The sequence below is a fragment of the Chiloscyllium plagiosum genome, unplaced genomic scaffold (genome assembly GCF_037043375.1).
Source record: "Chiloscyllium plagiosum isolate Xiang-an unplaced genomic scaffold, Cpla_swu_hap1 HiC_scaffold_10, whole genome shotgun sequence".
NCBI classification, from domain to species: Eukaryota; Metazoa; Chordata; class Chondrichthyes; order Orectolobiformes; family Hemiscylliidae; genus Chiloscyllium; species Chiloscyllium plagiosum.
Genome location: NW_028270148.1, coordinates 41,883,065 through 41,904,733, shown reverse-complemented (window position 1 = coordinate 41,904,733; position 21,669 = coordinate 41,883,065). Strand labels below are relative to the sequence as shown.

The 21,669-nt window shown below is 42.9% G+C and overlaps 1 protein-coding gene across 1 annotated transcript in view; it reads left to right on the top strand.

Annotated features, from left to right (window-relative positions):
* The first annotated feature begins 7,891 nt into the window (after positions 1 to 7,891).
* eml4 (EMAP like 4) overlaps positions 7,892 to 21,669 on the top strand; it is a 301,178-nt gene continuing 287,400 nt past the window's right edge. The window contains exon 1 of the mRNA XM_043695706.2: positions 7,892 to 8,109. Within this exon, the coding sequence (XP_043551641.1) occupies positions 8,085 to 8,109 (25 nt within the window). The 5' untranslated portion in view covers positions 7,892 to 8,084. The remainder of the gene's footprint in view (positions 8,110 to 21,669) is intronic.

The following is a 21,669-nucleotide window of genomic DNA, read 5'->3' as shown; positions in this document are numbered from 1 at the left end:
TCCTTACAAGTTTGTTTCTCAATTTCCCTCTGACTATTGGGGGGTCTATAATACAATCCCAATAAGGTGATCATCCCTTTCTTATTTCTCAGTTCCACCCAAATAACTTCCCTCGATGCATTTCCGGGAATATCCTCCCTCAGCACAGCTGTAATGCTATTCCTTATCAAAAATGCCACCCCCTCCTCTCTTGCCTCCCATTCTATCCTTCCTGTAGCATTTGTATCCTGGAACATTAAGCTGCCAGTCCTGCCCATCCCTGAGCCATGTTTCCGTAATTGCTATGATATCTCAGTCCCATGTTCCTAACCATGCCCTGAGTTCATCTGCCCTCCCTGTTAGGTCCCTTGCATTGAAACAAATGCAGTTTAATTTCTTAGTCCTACCTTGTCCCTGCCTGCCTTGACTGTTTGACTCACTTCTGTTCTCAGCTGTACCCGTCTCATATCAATCTCTTTCCTGACTATCTCCCTGGGTCCCACCCCCCCACCTTACTAGTTTAAATCCTCCCAAGCAGCTCTAGCCAATTTCACTGCCAGTATATTGGTCCCCTTCCAATTTAGGTGCAATCCGTTCTTCTTGTCCAGGTCACTTCTACCCCAAAAGAGATTCCAATGATCCAAAATGTGAATCCTTCTCCCATACACCAGCTCCTCAGCCATGTATTCATCTGCTCTATCCTCCTATTCCTGCCCTCACTAGCTCGTAGCACTGGGAGTAATCCAGATATTACTACCCTCGAGGACCTCCTTTTTAAATTTCTGCCTAACTCTCTGTAATCTCCCTTCAGAATCTCAACCTTTTCCCTTCCAATGTCATTGATTCCAATGTGGACAATGACCTCCTGCTGCACCCTCTCTGAGACATGCTTGATCCTGGCGCCAGGGAAACAACACATTCTGCTTTTTCTCTGCTGGCCACAGAAACGTCTGACTGTACCTCTGACTACAGAATCCCCTAACACAATTGATCTCTTGGAAGCCGACGTACCCCTCGTTGCATTAGAGCCTGTCTCAATACCAGAAACTTGGCTGTTTGTGCTACGTTCCCCTGAGAATCCATCACCCTCTACATTTTCCAAAACAGCATACCTGTTTGAAATGGGTGTATCCACAAAAGACTCCTGCCCTAGTTGCTGACCTCTCTCACCCTTCCTGGAGTTAACCCATCTATGTGACTGTATCTGAGACTTTCCCCCTTCCTATAACTGCCATCCATCACATACTGTTGCTGTTGCAAATTCCTCATCGCTTCTATCTGTGTCTCCAACTGACCCACTTGATCTGATAAGATTCGCATCCAACAGCATTTATGGCAGATATAATCCGCAGTAACCCTTAAACTCTCTTTAAACTCCCACATCTGACAAGAAGTACATAACACTGCAAAGGCCATTTTTGCTCCTTCACAATCTACAGACCCAGAAAATAACACTGTCTTATTCCTCTACAAACACTGCCCCAGGTTAAATTAATAGCTATGGCTTATATTTTAAGTTTAATCAAGAGACTTATCTCCAAAAACATATAATCAAGAAAGAATCCACTATACTCACTACTGCAGCCTTTCCCTTGGACAGACTTAAAACAACGATTAACTTATCTGATTCTGTGCTGTGTACTTCGCCCAACAGTTCCTCCAAGATTAGTTGTGGATTTCACTGTTTGTTAATTTTCTCAGATGCACTCCGATGTCCAGCAATACACAAATTCAAACAGCAAAGGCGGTAACTATGCAGGTTCTTTCTTTCTCTCTCTCTCTCTCTCTCTCTCTCCTGCACTGTCCTCACCATGTGCTTCCTTTGTCTGCTCTTCTCCCTTTTAAAACTGCTGCTGTTTTGACTTTTTTTTCCCAAAGTTCCAAAACAATGCAACAGCATATAAAACAGTAATTGCAGCTCCTCGATTTCGAGGAAATCACCTCCAACACCTAAAATACCTCAAAAAAAGGAGCAGCTCTTACAGCCAGAAATTTTTCCCGTCCTCCATCTTGAATTCCTGTTACATTGGTAGGCAAATTGTAGGGGATCGAGTCAGGCTGTAAGGCTAGAATTGATGTGGGTCTTTTGAAGCACTTTGTGATTATGGAGGTCAGAGGCGCTAAGGCATGAAGGAACATTGCATGTGTTTTCTTTGGGTTCACATATGTCATTATGAAATGTGCAAATGCAGGTAAATAAAAGAGCAATAATGCTTACATTCCATATCTGCAGGCAGGAAGTACAAGTTTAAATAGTTATGGTACATAGAGTCATAGAGTCATAAAGGTGTACAGCACAGAAACAGACCCTTCGGAGCAACTTGTCCATGCTGACCAGGTATCCTAACCTAATCTAGTCCCATTTGCTAGCACTTGGCCCATATCCCTGTAAATACTTGTACCCATCCAGATGCCTTTTAAATGTTGTATTTGTACCATTCGTCACCACTTTCTCTGGCAGCTCATTCCATACACGCACCACTGTCTACGTGAAAAGGTTGCCCCTTAGGTCCCTTTTAAGTCTTTCCCCTTTCACTTTAGACTTTTACCCTCTAGCTCTGGACTCCCCCAACCTAAGGAAATGACCTTGTCTATTCACTCTATCCATGCCCCTCATTATTTTATAAACATCTATGAAGTCACACTCCAGGCTCCAATGCCCCAGGGAAAACAGCCCCAGCCTATTCAGCTTCTCCCTGTACCTCAAACCCTCCAACCCTGATAACATCCTTGTCAATCTTTTCTGAACACTTTCAAGTTTCACAAAATCCTTTCTATAACAGGGAGACCAGAATTGAACGCAGTATTCCACAGTGGCCTAAAATATGTCCTGTACTACTGTAGCTTGACTTCCCAACTCCTATACTCAATGCACTGACCACTAAAGGCAAGCATACCAAATGCCTTCTTTCACTATTCTATCTGCCTGTGACTCCACTTTCAAGGAACTATGAACCTGTACTCCAAGGTTTTTTTGTTCAGCAACACTCCCCAGGACCTTATTGTTGTGGATAAGTCCTGCCCTGATTTGCCTTTCCAAAATGTAGCACCTCACATTTATCCAAACTAAACTTCATCTGCTACTCCTGAGCCCATTAGCCCAATTGATCAAGGTAAATTAGAATTAGAAATCCCACAATGTGGAAACAGGCCCTTCAGCCCAACAAGTCCACAATGACCCTCCGAGGAGTGTCCCCCCCCCAAACCAATTCCCCATTACTCTACATTTACCACTGATTAAGTCACCTTACCTCCACATCCCTGAACACAATGGGCAACTTAGCATGGCCAATTCACCTAACCTGCACATCTTTGGATTATGGGAGAAAACTGGAGCACCCGGAGGAAATTTACACAGACATGGGGAGAATGTCCAAACTCCACACAGACAGGCACCCAAGGCTGGAATCGAACCTGGGACTGGCGTTGTGAGGCAGCAGTGCTAACCACGGATCCACCGTGCCACCAAGGCCCTCAATCATCTTGGCTGTCCACTACATCTCCAATTTTGGTGTCATCTGCAAAGTGACTAACTATACCTCCTGTGTTCACTTCCAAATCATTTATATAAATGACGAACAGCAGCAAACCCAGCACCGATCCTTGTTGCACACCCCGGTCACAGGCCTCCATTCTGAAAAGCAACCCTCTACCAATACCCTCTGTCTCCTGCCTTTGAGATTTTCTTGCCCAAGATGGAAGAAACTGGAGGAGGAGTATCCATGAAGGTCTCAAACCATCTCGAGCCTCTCTCACAAAAGGTCAAGTACAAACAACGGGAGGAGGGCGTGAAAACCTGAGTATCCCACCAACCTATATAAAAGCAAATTACTGTGGATACCTGGAATCTGAAACCAAAAGAGAAAATGCTGGAAAATCTCAGCAGGTCTGGCAGCATCTGTAAGGAGAAAAAAGAGCTGAGGTTTCGAGTGTAACTGTAGCATTATCACCTCTTTATTGCTACCTTTGCTTCTGGAGCCATGACTCACCTTCTCTCAGCCTACTATAAATACCTCCCTATTTCTCCCTTTTTTTTGGCATTGACAAAGGGTCAGTTAGACTCGAAACGTTAACTCTTTTCTCTCCTTACAGATGCTGCCAGACCTGCTGAGATTTTCCAGCATTTTCTCTATCCCACCAACCTGCCTGCCTGCAGTAGGGTACCTGGATCCGCCCACTCCAACCTCTCACCCTCGCAACGCACAGCCCTCCAACCCCAACCTTACCATCAAACCAACAGACAAGCAGGGGAGCAGTGGTAGTTTGGTACACTAATATCTACCCCGCTGAAGCCAGGCACCAACTCATGGACACCTCCTCCTACTGCCTCCTTGACCACGACCTCATCTCCCATCACCAAACTATCATCCCCCAGACAACCCACAATGTCATCACCTCAGGGGATCTCCCACCAACAGCCTCCAACCTCATCGTCCGGAAACTCCGCACCGCCCGGTTCTACATCTTTCTCAAAATTCACAAACCTGACTGCCTCGGTTGATCCATTGTCTCAACCTGCTCCTGCCCCAATGAAACTACCTCTGCATACCTTGACACTGTCCTGTCCCCGTTGGTCCAGGATCTCCCACATACATTCGGGACACCATCCACACCCTCCACCTCCTCCATGACTTTCGGTTGCATGACCCCCAATGCCTCATCTTCACCATGGACATCCAGTCCCTATACACATCCATCCATCATGACAAAGGCCTCCAAGCCCTCCGTTTCTTCCTTTCCTGTCAACCCAACCAGTACCCTTCCACTGACACACTCATTTGATTGACTGAACAAGTCAATACCCACCTCCTCCAGACCAAACAGGTAGCCATAGGCACCCACATGTGTCCCAGCTATGCCTGCCTATTCATTGGGTTTGTGGAACAGTTCATCTTTTCAGCTCCACCAGCATCATTCCCCACCTTTTCCTCCGCTACATCAATGAGTGTATAGGTGCCACCTCATGGTCCCATAAGGAGGTTGAACAGTTCATCATCTTCACTAACACCTTCCACCCTGACATCAAGTTCACCCGGACTATCTCGGACACCTCTCTCCCCTTCCTTGTCCTCTCCGTCTCCATTTCCGGTGACTGCCTCAACACGGAGATCTACTTCAAACCCACCAATTCTCACAGCTACCTTGACTACACCTCCTCCCACCCTGCCTCCTATAAAAATGCCATCCCTTGCTCCCAATTCCTCTGCTGCTTCTGCTCCCAGGAGGACCAATTCCACCATAGAACATCCCAGGTAGCATCCTTCTTCAAGGACTGCAATTTCCCCTCCCACTTGGTCAACGATGTCCTCCAGCGTATCTCCTCCACTTCCCAGATCTCCAATCTTGAAAACCACCCCGCCCATCGCAACAAAGACAGTACCCCTCTGGTTGTCACCTTTCACCCCACCGACCTCTCGATACTACACACCATCCTCTGCCATTTCCACCACCTACAAACAGACCCCACCACCAGAGGTATATTTCCTTCCCTACCCCTATCTGTGTTCTGCAGAGACCATTCCCTCCGGAACTCTCTTGTTAGGTCCAAGCCCCCTGCCAGCCCACCCTCCACTCCCAACACCTTTCATTGGCACTGCAAGAATGATAAAACCTGTTCCCACACCTCCCCCTCACCTCCAGCTAAGGCCCCAAAGGATTCTTCCACATCCAACAGAGATTTTCCTGCACCTTCACACACGTTATCTACTGTGTCCAGTGCTCTGATGTGGTCCCCTCTACATGGAGACAGGACGCCAACTTGCAGAACGTTTCGGAGTCGGAGGAGTTGTTGACAGTGAGGAAGGATGTGGCAGGTTACAGCAGGATATAGAGAAGCTGCAGAGCTGGGCAGAAAGGTGGCAAATGGAATTCAATGTAGCTAAGTGTGAGGTGATTCACTTTGGGAAGAATAACAAAAAGATGGGGTACTGGGCTAATGGTCGGATACTTGGTAGTGTGGATGAGCAGAGGGATCTTGGTGTCCATGTACACAGATCTCTGAAAGTTGCCACCCAGGTAAATAGTGCGGTGAGGAAGGCATATGGCGTACTGGCTTTTATTGGTAGAGGAATTGAGTTCCGGAGTCCTGAGGTCATGATGCAGTTGTATAAGACTCTGGTGCGGCCGCATCTGGAATATTGTGTGCAGTTTTGGTCGCCATACTATAGGAAGGACGTGGAGGCACTGGAACGGGTGCAGAGGAGGTTTACCAGGATGTTGCCTGGTATGGAAGGAAGATCGTATGAGGAAAGACTGAGACACTTGGGCCTGTTTTCATTAGAGAAAAGAAGGTTTAGGGGTGACTTGATTGAGGTGTACAAGATGATTAGGGGGTTAGATAGGGTTGACAGTGTGAACCTTTTCCCGCGTATGGAGTCGGGTATTACAAGGGGGCATAGCTTTAAATTAAGGGGGGGTAGATATAGGACTGAAGTTAGGGGTAGGTTCTTCACTCAGCGAGTCGTAAGTTCATGGAATGCCCTGCCAGTAGCAGTGGTGGACTCTCCCTCTTTATGGGCATTTAAGCGGGCATTGGATAGGTATATGGAGGATAGTGGGTTAGTATAGGTTAGGTGGGCTTGGATCGGCGCAACATCGAGGGCCAAAGGGCCTGTACTGCGCTGTATTCTTCTATGTTCTATGTTCTATGTTTCAGAGAACATCTCTGGGACACACACACTAAACAACCTCACCACTGTGGCTGAACACTTCAAACCCCCCTCCCACTCTGCCAAGGATATGCAAGTCTTGGGGCTCCTTCACTGCTAGATTCGAGCCACATAGCGCCTGGAGGAAGAATGCTTCATCTGCTGCCTTCATCTTCAACCACACGGAATCAATGTTGATTACACCAGTTTCCTCATCTCCCCTCCCCCACTTTATCCCAGATTCAACTCTCCAACTTGGCACCACCCTCTTGAACCGTCCTACTTTCCATCTTCTTTCCCACCTATCCGCTCCACACTCTGCTCTGACCTATCACCATCAGCCCCCACCTTCATCTACCAAGTATTCCCAGCTACCTTCCCCTAGCTCCACCCACCTCGGACCTCCCCCACACTCCTTATGCTCGAAACATTGATTCTCCTGCTCCTTGAATGCTGCCTGACTGGCTGTGCTTTTTCAGCACCACACCTTTTGACTCCAACATTGGACTGTTTAGACACCTCAGGACTCACAACACCAGTGTGGAGGCACCTTTAGTCTGAAGGGACTAAAAGCTGCCATATTCTTACCAGACCACAGGCTTTAATCCAGGGGGGCACTCTATGCCTCAGGCAAGGGGAAGAGATTAAGAATGGGTGGCACTGTGGCTCAGTGGTTAGCACTGCTGCTTCACAGCGCCAGGGACCCAGGTTCAATCCTATAGCCTTAGGCTACTGTCTGTGTGGAGTTTGCACTTTTCTCCCGTGTCTGCGTGGGTTTCCTCCCACAATCCAAAGATGTGTAGGTTCGGTGAACTGGTCATGCTAAATTTGCCCATAGTGTTAGGTGCATTAATGTACATATATACATATTGGTAAATATAGGGGAGGAGAATGAGTCTTGGTGGGTTACTCTTTGGAATGTCTTTGCGGACTTGTTGGGCCAAATGGCCTGTTTCCATACTGTAGGGAATCTAATCTTTCATGGCAACCTGAGCTGTCGTGGGAATTAAACCCAACCATCCAGCATCACAAACTAGCCATGCAGCCTTCTCTACAAGTACAGTTCAGAGAGGTGGAGTGGGAACTACAATTCCCAGCAGGCTGTAGGTCCAGGAAAGAGCATGTGCAGCATTGTGCGCGGAGTGGAGACGGAGGCCGGGAGGGGATGAGCGCGTTCTCGATACGGGGCGAGCGGGGGTGGAGGGGGCTGGGGAAGGCGGGGAGGAGGGAAACGTGCGGGTCTGACTGACGAACATCATCAGGCAGCAAATGAAGCTGAGGCGGCGGTGCGGGTTCCTCAGCGGTCAGTGTGAATCGGAGCGCCGTGCCCGGGGAGGGGGAGAAATAAAGGAAGGGAGGAAGAATTTAAAATAAAAGGAAAGAGGCGACCGGAGAGTGAGCGCGGGGTACGGCACGACGCCCGTCAGGACAGGCGCAGGATTATCGCTCTCCCCGAGAATGGACGGTTTCGCCGGCAGTTTGGGTGAGTTATTTTTTTTAAAAAAAACGGGGAAAAGCAGCGCTGCGGTGGAGAGGGGCTGAGATTTTAACCGCTGGCGGAGGGGAAAGGGAATATCTAAAAAGAGGGGAAAAAAGAGAGAAATGCCTTCCTCTCGCGGTTGTGTGTGTGTGAAGGGATTTAAAAAAAACGGTAGGATCCTGGTGTGGGGGAGGTCAGTGAACTCTCTCTCTCTCGGTGTTTGCTGGAGTTAGTTGGGGGCCGGGGTTACAGGAGCTGACAGGGGCTCAGTGCTGCTCGGACACGGCCTGAGTATTGGGGAGTGGGGGAGTCTCAGGAGGATGCTGCTGCTGTTTTCTGACTGGGGGTGTTTCTCTCTCTCTCTCTCTCTATTCGGGTTGTTTTTTAAAAAAAATTTCCTCTTGCGGCCGCTTGTGGATTTTGCGGCCGCGCCGCAACCGAGAATCATGTCCGAGCGGCTCCGCACCGGCGGGCAGACCCGCCTCCGGGTCCTAGTGTCACCTCACCGCGCACTCTCTCATATCGTCCCCTACACCCCCACCCCCACCACCCCCACCCCCACAACCACCACATTCTCATTTCTCTCTGTTCCTCACCAACTCTCTCTCTTCCCCCCCCCCCGCTCCCCCGCACTCATTCTGTCTCTCGCCTACCTTCCTTTCCCCATTCTCTTTCTCTCTCTCCCTTACTTCCCTCCCCCCCCACTCTCTCTCTCTCTCTCTCTCTTACCCCCCCACTCTTTCTCTCCCTTACCCCCCCCACTCTTTCTCTCCCTTACCCCCCCCACTCTTTCTCTCCCTTACCCCCCCCCACTCTTTCTCTCCCTTACCCGCCCCCACTCTTTCTCTCCCTTACCCGCCCCCACTCTTTCTCTCCCTTACCCGCCCCCACTCTTTCTCTCCCTTACCCGCCCCCACTCTTTCTCTCCCTTACCCGCCCCCACTCTTTCTCTCCCTTACCCGCCCCCACTCTTTCTCTCCCTTACCCGCCCCCACTCTTTCTCTCCCTTACCCGCCCCCACTCTTTCTCTCCCTTACCCGCCCCCACTCTTTCTCTCCCTTACCCGCCCCCACTCTTTCTCTCCCTTACCCGCCCCCACTCTTTCTCTCCCTTACCCGCCCCCACTCTTTCTCTCCCTTACCCGCCCCCACTCTTTCTCTCCCTTACCCGCCCCCACTCTTTCTCTCCCTTACCCGCCCCCACTCTTTCTCTCCCTTACCCGCCCCCACTCTTTCTCTCCCTTACCCGCCCCCACTCTTTCTCTCCCTTACCCGCCCCCACTCTTTCTCTCCCTTACCCGCCCCCACTCTTTCTCTCCCTTACCCGCCCCCACTCTTTCTCTCCCTTACCCGCCCCCACTCTTTCTCTCCCTTACCCGCCCCCACTCTTTCTCTCCCTTACCCGCCCCCACTCTTTCTCTCCCTTACCCGCCCCCACTCTTTCTCTCCCTTACCCGCCCCCACTCTTTCTCTCCCTTACCCGCCCCCACTCTTTCTCTCCCTTACCCGCCCCCACTCTTTCTCTCCCTTACCCCCCCCCCACTCTTTCTCTCCCTTACCCCCCCCCCCACTCTTTCTCTCCCTTACCCCCCCCCCCCACACTCTTTCTTTCTTTCACATACCTTCCTCCCCCAATATACACTCTCTCTCTTTCCCCATTTCTCCAACCCCAACCCCAACCCAACTCTTGCAAGCATTTGCTACTTTTAGGCTGAACTATTCCATTGCACTCCAAGCCAGCCAACCAGGTAGTAACCTCCATGGACTTGTAACCTTTTATTTGTTCCTTTACCCATAACAAGCACACTCACTCACAAGCGTATGCTAAAGGCTTTGTATTGGGATGTGGTGCAAGCCTTCAGTTGTAGAAAGATGAGTTCATTGTAAATGCAAGCATGGAAGTTTGAATCGTTGGAAGAATTAGATTTTAAACTGGAGAGATTTTTCAACATTACCTCAGATATGTGCCCCCCCGCTTTGCTTTCAGAGTTCATCTCCAACCTTTCTTCATTGACTTCTCCACTTGCATTTTTGATGATAGGTTCTTAACCTATGTTCACTGTAAACCCAATGCCTTTGACACCACCATTCAAGTGCTGTGTTCAGTTTTCTCGATTTCTCACAATCCTGTGTGATAATGGCTACCTTAGTAAATAATGCGATCTGGCTTTCAGTACTGGTATAATGCCAGATAAGTATCCAACATGTCATAATGACTGTTGGACTACAGTATATTCATCACCGCATCCTATTGATCATTCCCAGCAGCAAACCCTTAGAATGCCATGTCCAACGTTAGATGTGTTCTGCTTTTGGGCAACATTCATTAAATAATCAGGACTGTGCTAAGAATGATAAGAAAAATCAATTTAAAATTATTATTAATTGAGCTTACAGCATGATGTATTTGTACATGCTGGAAACTGTATATTAACACAGGACGGAGTTTTATCTCAACAAAAAGAATTAGTATATATTTTGTGTCACTTTCACTGTCAAAAATAAAGGGGTAGCAGTCATGAATTCCCATGTCAATATTCTGACTGGTCAGAGTTTACTTGCCTACTTGGAGAACTAAGATTGACAGTTACCTGTTCCTACAATTTCTCCACACCAATGATGGTACAACTAGTGGTACCCTCTTCTCATGCTGTACAAATTGGTGTGCCTTTCTTGAGTCTGTTTCTTGCATCCCAATCTTGATGAATGTGAGAAGAATAGTTGAAAGTACAACCACTTACAAAACTTGACATTGCCAACATCTTCCTGGGCCTTTGGAGACTAACTGTCTGTCTCCTGGACACAGATGTTTTTGTCGTTGTGTGAACACCTTGCACCTTCCCAGTACAACAAACTAGCATGTTGTCCCAACCCCCACCCCCACCACACTCCACCACCAAAAAAAATTACCAAGCCATCTAGAATTTGGAACAGTTCATATGACCTTTTTATTCTTTATTCATACACTAAAGACAGACCCAAACAGATTTTCATAACTCTGTATTTTATCAGAGACCATTGAACAACTTGGAGTACTGCGTCCAGGCCATCAGGCTAGACTGCTGGTCTTGACCACAAAGGTATCTGCTTCTGTCTTCCTATCTGGGAAGTTTCCTGAATTCCTTATTTCTTTTCTAACAAGGCTTTCAGTTCTGCATCAGGAGAACCTTGCAGCCCATGCTGTCTCCTCTTGTTCCATAATAACTGTCAGGGCAGACATTCTTCCCAGCCACTGCCAGCGTCTACTCAAGTCAAAATGCGCCACCACTTTGACGTATTTGCTGCCTTGTAGTACAGGATGGCTTGAACTCATCAGGTCTCATAATCCTGCATCCCTGTTCGGCCACTTAAATGTAATATATGCTGGCTGCATGCTGCAAGTATGTAACAGGTTTGCCTGTTGCCTGCATTGGAAGAAATAGTTGCAGATTAATTATGTGTCATGATCCTGATGCTTAATTTCCAGCTTCAATGAATTTTGGGGTTAGAATGTCGGCACTTGTAGGGAAGAATAAAGCCAAAAGCCCCTTAAAATAGTCACCAAGAAATCAAGTAGAGAATTTAAAACAAACTTCTAAGAGAATTTTGAGAATATGGAACCCACTGTGAATTCTGTAAGTGTTTAAGGAGAAGATAAACGTGCATATGAGTCAGAAGAAACTTAGATTAGAAAGTTAGATCAGGAGACTTGAGTGAAATGTAAATGTTGGCATAGGTGGGTTGAAGAGCTTTTTTCTGTTGTGTATGTTTTATGGAATTCTATGTTATATGCATTAGAACAGGTTTTGGAACAGGATTTAGTGATGATTAAGGCAGAAGTAATTGACATTTTTGAGTTAAGCATAATCATAGAATTGAATTGGATATTAATTTTGTGTGAGAAGTATGAATTGCATAGAAGTAAAGCAGATTTTCTATGGATAGGAAATCAGTTGATATTAGTAAACTTGGCTGAACTTCTCAAGATTAAACCTGCAGCCAAACAGTGGGAAGTTGTGACATACATACTTTTCTTCATGGGAAGCCAGTACGTGCCCTTAAAATGTAGAGACCATTACACATATAAGCAGCTGCTGCGAGAAGAAATAACAAAGCTAAAAGAAAGATATGTGCAAAACAAGATGGAGAAGCTCAGTATAGATTGTTTTTCTTTTAAAATGGAGAGAAATGTGAATATGAAAAAATGGAAAATGTGAAAGCTAGCGGTGAAATTATTTGTAAGATACATGGGGGAAAAGCAAATATAGGGCCTTGAAAAATGGATATCGGTGTTATAGGACGTGCTAGATTTGTTCCTTGGAAAACGTGGGCAAAATAGTGGAGGGTAATATAAAAATATGACATTGGAGAGAAATGTAATCATTTTAGCATAGGTTATAGAAATAGTTTTTAAAAAGTGACTTAAGATGAGCAAATCTCCAGGACTTGATACATTTCATAATAAAGTACTCGTAGAACCATAGAAATTATGATATAGAGGCAGCCATCCCAGGGTACTGAAGGAGGTGGCTCGAGAAATTGTGGATGCGTTGGTGATTATTTTCCAGAGTTCGATAGATTCGGGATCAGTTCCTGCGGATTGGAGGGTGGCTAATGTTGTACCACTTTTTAAGAAAGGTGGGAGAGAGAAAGCAGGAAATTATAGACCAGTTAGTCTGACCTCAGTGGTGGGAAAGATGCTGGAGTGTATTATAAAGGATGAAGTCACGACACATCTGGATAGTGGTAACAGGATAGGTCAGAGTCAGCATGGATTTATGAAGGGGAAATCATGCTTGACTAATCTTCTGGAATTTTCTGGGGATGTAACTCTGAAGATGGACGAGGGAGATCCAGTAGATGTAGTGTACCTGGACTTTCAGAAAGCTTTTGATAAAGTCCCACATAGGAGGTTAGTGAGCAAAATTAGGGTGTATGGTATTGGGGGCAAAGTAATAACTTGGATTGAAAGTTGGTTGGCTGATAGGAAACAAAGAGTAGTGATAAACGGCTCCGTTTCAGAATGGCAGGCAGTGACCAGTGGGGTACCGCAGGGATCCGTGCTGGGACCGCAGCTTTTTACAATATATGTTAATGATATAGAAGATAGTATTAGTAATAACATTAGCAAATTTGCTGGTGATACTAAGCTGGGTGGCAGGGTGAAATGTGAGGAAGATGTTAGGAGATTACAGGGTGACCTGGACAGTTTAGGTGAGTGGTCAGATACATGGCAGATGCAGTTTAATGTGGATAAATGTATGGTTATCCACTTTGGTGGCAAGAACAGGAAGGCAATTTAGGTAAAGGGGCAGTACAAAGAGATCTGGGTGTTTTTGTCCACCAGTCAATGAAGTTAAGCATGCAGGTACAGCAGGTCGTGAAAAAGGCTAATAGCATGCTGGCCTTCATAACAAGAGGATTGAGTATAGAAGTGAAGAGGTTCTTCTGCAGCTGTACAGGGCCCTGGTGAGACCACACCTGGAGTACTGTGTGCAGTTCTGGTCTCCTAATTTGAGGAAAGACATTCTGGCTATTGAGGGAGTGCAGTGTAGGTTCACGAGGTCAATTCCTGGAATGATGGGACTACCTTACGCTGAAAGACTGGAGCGACTGGGCTTGTATGCCCTTGAGTTTAGAAGACTGAGAGGGGATCTAATTGAGACATATAAGATTATTAAAGGATTGGACACTCTGGAGGCAGGAAACATGTTTCCGCTGATGGGTGAGTGCCGAACCAGAGGACAGAGCTTGAAAATACCGGGTAGACCATTTAGGACAGAGATGAGGAGAAACGTCTTCACCCAGAGAGTGGTGGCTGTGTGGAATGCTCTGCCCCAGAAGGCAGTGGAGGCCCAGTCTCTGGATTCATTTAAGAAAGAGTTGGATAGAGCTCTCAAGGATAGTGGAATCAAGGGTTATGGAGATAAGGCAGGAACAGGATACTGATTAAGGATGATCAGCCATGATCATATTGAATGGTGGTGCAGGCTTGAAGGGCAGAATGGCCTACTCCTGCACCTATTGTCTATTCAGCCCATTCTGTCTCTGCCTGACAAATAAAACTCTCTCTGGTCTGACCTCACTTTCAAGCTTTTTAATCCACAGTATTTGTAGATTTTAATATTTTAAGTGGACATTAACTGTAATGAGGGTATAAAATTATTACAGAAATAATGAATAATTTTTTAAAATGTTCTGTTCCAGTGTCATACCTTTTGGATTCAGAAAATTGCAAATACCACTTGTTATTGAAGTAGGGAAGAAAAAAATATTGGCACCTGCAGGCCTGCTGCTTTAATATGAAGATCAAGTGATGAGCATTTGGACAGATACTCACCTTGGTTTTGTCATGTCTGGCAGGTGGGATTAGATTGGGCTGGGATATCTGGTCAGCATGGATGAGTTAGACCAAAGGATCTGTTTCTGTGCTGTATATCTCTATGACTCACGAAGCTTGGTGAATTTAATGAGAAGGTTGCTAACATACTGGACAAGTAATTGTCTGTGGGGTTTGTCTGTTTGGATTTCCAGAAACAATTTGGTAAGGTTCTGCACAATAGATTATTAAGAATAAATCAGAATATATGGAATTATGGATGACATAAAATTACGGATTGGTTGGAAAGTAGTGGTAAAAGGATTTGTTCTCTAGTGGCATCATGTTCTCTAGGGGCTTGTTGGCAAAATGTGAGAGATGCAATTCAGTCAGGAAATAACGTGAAATTGTTTGGATCTGAAAAAGGCAAATTAGGGTTTCACAACTCTGGAAGGTTTTTTGTATGGTCAGGAGGTTAGGAGTTGAGACAGAGCCAAGAGATCGAAATGGGCTTGTATGTAAATTGTTAAATGCTCATGAACTATTTAAAAAGGGCGTAATAGATCACTCATCTTTGTCAAATTAGTTGAAATTCTTAACTGATGTTTCAGTGGTATGAACCTTGGGTCTGGAATATTGCATTTGTTTCGGGCACTGAATCTCAGGACAGATGCATATTATCCTTTGTAATAGCACCATGCAGAATCACCAAAATGCAACCATACCTAAAAGGATTACCTTGAGGATAAATTGCATCAACTTGATTTGTGCTCCATGAGTTTAGGAAATTGAGTGATTTTGAGATGATTATGCTTTTATGAGATAGAAACAGAGACATGCCTTCACTGGGGAATCCAAAGCAAGAAGATTGGGGAGAGGAAGATAAACAAGGTCACAAACAGTTTGCTTCAGATTTCAAGCATCTGCAGTATTATACCCCAATTGAAAGTCATAAACAGAAATCGTACTTTTCTATATTTGCACTTTCCTAACCTTGACTTTTCCTTTTCCATAGTCCTCTCTGCGACTATATAAACTTTTCTAATGAAATATCACAACTTTAAAACATTCATTTCTTTTGGCATTTAAATATCTTTATTTTGTGGTGATATGTTAATCCTGGTACAGATCATTCTGCTGTAACGTGACAGTTGTATTCCTCTGTCACCTCACACTATAGTAGATCACTAATAGAAAATTGCCGTACCCATTCAGTAGAAAGTTTGTGTCATCCAACATCCACAAATTGTCAATCACTTATGAATTATAGCAGAACTACCTGTGTTGTATTTTTAAGATAATATTTTCATAAACCATATTTTTGAAATCCTAGTCTTGATCATAACTATGAATTATTTGCAATTTAGCTGTTCTTGGGGTGCAATTTTTCTAAACATGGGCAACTCTCTCCCTCCTCTTTCCCTGTAATGAAATAGGTGCAAAAGTTGATCATGTGGTCCCTCAAACTTGCTGTGCCATTCAATAAGATCATGGCTGGTCTGTGTTTCAAAGTCCATACTCCCATCTATCTCCAGTAATTCTTGATTCCTCTGCCTAAAAACACATCTTAAAAATATTGACTGATCTTCCCATCCACTGCCTTCTGAGGCAGTGTTCCAAAGTTGAACTAATTCCTCATTTCTGTCCTGAAAAGGTGACCTTTAATTATAAAACAATGCCCCGGTTCTGAAGTTATCTACAAAAGGAAATATTGTTGTAATAATGTTAATGACACATCATTCATAAATGATTGGAGAATTTTTATAAAGTGCTGTCAGTATTGTCAATTTGATGTGTTGTGAATGGAAGTGTGATAATACTTGCCATTACCATTTTTGATCAACTTTCCTCAATGAGTGAACTAAATTTCTGATCAAGGCAATGTTGTTACAGTAACAGCAGTTGTTTAAAAATGCCATGCTGTGTACGTGCTATGGAAATTTTCATTTAATTCTAAATGGCACCTTTCTATAATAGGGTCTTATAATTGCCCTTGTCCAACACCGGCTTTTGGTTATGATTAAATTGTAACACTGCAACTGTTGCACTAGCTTGCAAACATTTTTAACCTTCTACTTGCTATAATTTTGATATTTGCTTTGAAACAATATTTATATTTGAATTTCTTTTATAGTGAGATGTTAACTCTGGTAAAGGTTGTTTTGCTGTAATGTGACAATGAAATAGTTGAAACTGTGTATTTATACTGTCTGCTTGCATTGCTTTTGAAAATACAGCTTCTTGCATTAAATGTAATGTGCATTGGTTGTTAATCTCAGATTGCTAAAATGTTAAAAGTACAACTGGATAGTTCGTTCTCTTGTTGAAAATTTTAGTTAATTCATTGGGTCACCTGACTTCTTTATAAATAAAGAAAAATGTTTTTGCTTGCTGTTGGTCTGCAGCTGAGAGTTGCTTCCCAGGAAAGTGAAAGGATGGAAATTTGGCACTGCTATAGTACCCATTTTACATCAGTATTACGTGAGAAATTGTAAGACGTACAGTTTAATTGCACCATGGAACAGGTTTTAGGCAGGATATTACAAGATAATTCCACAATAGCTTATTGAAAACTGAATTTCCTTATAACATTGTAACACGTTGAATCTAAGGCTTGAGTTAAAGTTATATATTCAAACTTATTATTGGAAGAAGTAACTTGCATATAATTTTGAATCACAGGTTTGTGAATGCAATTTCTGTGTTGCTTTTCGGTGTCGTTAAGGTTGTTTTAATGTTGTGTAGGATGCATTATGATGCTCAAAGGAGCAATGAGGCCACTAATTTAATGTCAGAGTTCAGATGACCTCTGCAATGCACTTGAGCTTTGGTTTTTTGATTTATGATGTCAGTTGAAACCAGAGTAAATTATAGAGCCAGTAAATGGTGTGTGGGCGTATGTCGAAAAGCAGTAACTCATTCAGAGGGCTTGCGAGGTTTTAGAGATGCAAAAAAAGGGTTTGCTGTTAGTGAGAAATAGCTTTGAATTAACTCAATTAATAATAATCGTGTGCAGCACAGCATTTTGTTTTGGAGTTAACATTTCTTTAGGATCCACCATTTATACATGGCAGCATTCTAGATTTTTGTTAGAGGTCCAACATCAGTTTTGGTTTCTTTGTCACTCTTGCTATTCCAATGATAAGCTACAGGTCCTTATTACTACTTGTAATAAATTCTTGATTCCAGTATTGTGTTTAAATAAACCTCTTGCAAGGCCATTGCTAAAGGTACAACCAAAATAGGAGTTCCTCCTTTCTGCTGGAACTTTTTTTCCACTTCAGTTACTTCTAACACTAAAATGGTTACAGGTATTGGCAAATATTTTAATTTTTAGGGAGATTCTTATAGCATGGTAATTGCCATGCTGGACAGACTACAAATAAAGGCTGGTCATCCGATGGGCAGTCTCACGCTTAGAATCCTACTTATCTTTCTCTGTTTTATTAATGCTAAGGTGGTCTGTGCATTCAATCGCGTGTAACTCTGACTTAATCAATATTCAGAGTTATGGTAAAAGAGCAGGGGAATAACATTAAATGGTTAGCTTTCCCAATGAGGACAAATGGTTTTCTGTGATGTGAGATTCTGAGAGTCTGTGTTGATTCATAGTTTGAAAGATCCTGCTATGCATGCTTTCTTCTGTCCAATATCCCTACAATTTGACCGACTTAACTAACCTTGCATCCCTTAGCTTTTCTTTCTATGACAACAAATCTGTTGAAACTAAATCTGTCTTGTAATTCGTTCTTGATTTATCTGTTGTCTTTTTTATCATTTTCTATTTGTAGTGTCCTGGTTTATCTGTCTTGGCTCTATATATTGACTGCTCAATTTTTTTAAAAAAGGAACACAATTAGATGTTTGACTCAACAACCTTTAAAATGTTTTTTGGTACCTTTTTCCAGTCCTCCTTCCTTGCTGTTGAGGTTTTAGAGAAAAATGCTGCACTGTTTTCATACTGAATAACTGACTTATCTATATAAGTTACAGATACTACTGCTAATGTAGATATTGACCAGATGTGAACATAACTTAGAGATCTGAAACAGGGCCCTGCACTCTTGTCAGGCAAGACTCTGTATGTGTGAGGGTCATAATTCTTGCCCTAATATGTAGAGCAATACATTAACTTCTGTGTGTATTTCTTTAACAATTGAGATGGTCAGATAGTGGCTTTTGGCTGCAACAGGAGAGCAATTAAGTTTGTTGTGCATAGAATTGGAATCTGAAAACTTTTGTTTAGACATCAGTATAATTGGTTGGTTGAGTAGAAAGCAGGATTGAATAGATTTTAACAACATACGTCTAGTATATATTGCTCATTATAATTTATAATTGTAGTGATTCAGTTGATTTCATTAGCTGCACCAACATAAGATTTTGATGTGGAATGATATTTACCATTTTACTGAATGCTTTCTGATGCCATTATTTCTGGCTCCCTATATCTTTATTAAACTTGCAGTAATGAACAGGCTTCCTATCCTTCATTTTAGAGAAAATAAAACTTAATGCTTTAATTTTACAATATTTTCACATATGTAATTATAAGATTACAGTTCCTTATACTTGAATTTCAATAGTTATTTTAGATTTTGTATGGTTTGGGTACTGTTAACAAGTTTCATTATGATGCTGTCTTTACTGAAATTTGATATTTGCTTGTGAAGTCATAATGAGAGAGAAACTTGGTAACTCTAAATTGATTTATGGTTTGACTCAGCTGTGGTTATACTTAAGCTGTCAGCCATTATGTATTCTATTTATAATGCTTCCATGTGCTCATCTGAATACTTTATAATGCATATTTGGGGCCACATTAAATCTTGTATATGAAAACCCTTTTGAGACAGTGTGGTGATCCAAAGAGCCGACAGCAGAACAATATTGCACATCAATTGACACATCTATGACTGTATGACTCTCTATAAAATCTAAATGAGAAATTTCTTATTGTGATGTTTACTGATTAACAGTAATTTATGCATAATGTATATTCTCCGAACAGCCCACCTGAGTTGAGCTTTTAACTAGTTAATTACTTTGACATCAGGGAGTAATTATTGAGTCCATATGGAAGTGCCTGCAGCCCAAAATAATTGGAGAAAGTGAGGACTGCAGATGCTGGAGATCAGAGCTGAAAATGTGTTGCTGGAAAAGCGCAGCAGGTCAGGCAGCATCCAAGGAACAGAAAGGCTTATGCCCGAAATGTCGATTCTCCTGTTCCTTGGATGCTGCCTGACCTGCTGCGCATTTTCAGCCCCAAAATAACTGAGCAACTTTGAAGTGCTGCTTTGTAACTTTGTCTTTAGAAGAGTATTTTAATTTTGATTGACACTTGAATTTTCAGGTAGATTTAACCGGAATGGAATATATAAAAATTGGGATGAATTGATAAAGAGTATTAACTCATTAACAGCAAAAAGTGGACTGCTCCAGGGTTCAGTATAAAGACCGCATTGTATTTAATTTACTTTAATTATCTGTGGTCATTAGTTGTGCTTATAATGGCAAAGGACTTGCATGTAAGAAAGCCAAAACTAGAATGTATGAAGATAAAATGGAAACGTATCTACTCCATAATGTGGGGCTGAAATGGATGGACTTAGGTTTAATCACCATAGCAGTCAACTAAGCAAGTAGATTATTGAGGATGTAGAGCACTTGAAATTATGGTTAAACTGGGAATTGAGAGAAGATTAGGCTTTTCACTTTAAATTGTTAATCATGTGGTGGTCAGGTGATAAATAGTAGGGAAAAGGCAGAACTGGACAAATGTTAAACTTGCTATGACAATAGAAAAGGGAGAAAGTGAATAAATTAGTGAAAAGGTCATAATTTTTGGTAAGCTGGCCTTTACATAGAGTAATTGAGACATGAACTGAACTTTCTAGTAGTATGGTAGAGAGCCTAACCCTGAAATGATCTAATAAGCGGTTCTTTGTCGTTTCTGGAAGGCTGAGTTAAGATAGATTGGTTTACTGTTTTGTGAACCTGAATGCAGGAGAATGAGATTACTAATTTATTGCATATTATCAATCTCCGAATGAATGTGATTTAATGCATGATTTATTACAATTATCAATGTGCTTTGAAATGTTATCCATGTTTGTTTTTCTCAACATTAAAGGATTGAGTCAGAACGAATCCATTCCAGAATAAGTTTCTTTTTCTCCTGGTTATAAAGATCTTCTTTGAATAAAGTTTCTTATCTTATCCTGATCTATTGAGATCAGATTATATAGGAAAAATCACAGCCTAATATAATTGACAATAATCTCACTCAATGTTAAGGTCGGGCAATTTGGCAAAACTGAACAATTCATTTGATTCAGCAGGAGTGCTGTTCTGATTCTTGGATTAAAGAGAAAAAAATCTAGGGATCTAAGTACTATTCATATTTCACAGTACAGTAACTGTCTTCGCAAAATTTACTCTGCTAGGGGAAAAAAACTTTACAGTGTATTAGAGACCCTGTGTCCCTACCTGCAAAATACTGAACAGTAGACGTTTCTGCAAGGTTGATCTGGTGACCTAAGTTGTAAGGAGAATTCTGGAGCTTCACACAATTGGAAGTAGCAAAACAGGTTTTTCAAATTTGTATTCCAATATGTTAGTTTTGGGATCTTGTGACAGGCTATCCTGCCCTTGAGGTCTGAAATTTATATTTTTGAGCAGGTTGATGTTTTAAAAAATATACAAAAGTTCATGTGCAGGTGTAGTAAGTGATCAGGAAGACAAATAGAACAACATTGATTACTACGAAGTGAATGGAATGTAGAAGTAGTGTTGCTTTACTGTTTAGTAAAGCATTGAGAGGCCATATTTGGAGTAGTGTACGCAGTTTTGGTTATTTTAAAACCTGATGTGAAGATGTTAGTAGTCATATGTAACTGGGATGGAAGGGACTATCGAACAATGAAAAGTTAGATAGTCTGTACGTACGTTTTTTGTTGGCGTTTACAAGAACGAGAGTTTCAAGACTTTGAAGGGACTTTACATTGCTGAAAGGACGTTTCCTGTTGTCCCGTTTTGCCCCCTCAGCCGAAACAAAACACACAGAGAAACAGTATAGTTTTACCTCCTTCATCTTTGTTCCAGGCCCTTGAGGGGGAGAGAACAATCACCCATGTGCACAGAGACATGAGTTCATGGTTGTCTTTGGAAGAGCAGTTTCTCAATGAAATATACGGTCATTTTACAGGGAGGAGCATCCAGATAAGGCAACATACATATTAATTGTTTTTACCTATACATATTAAT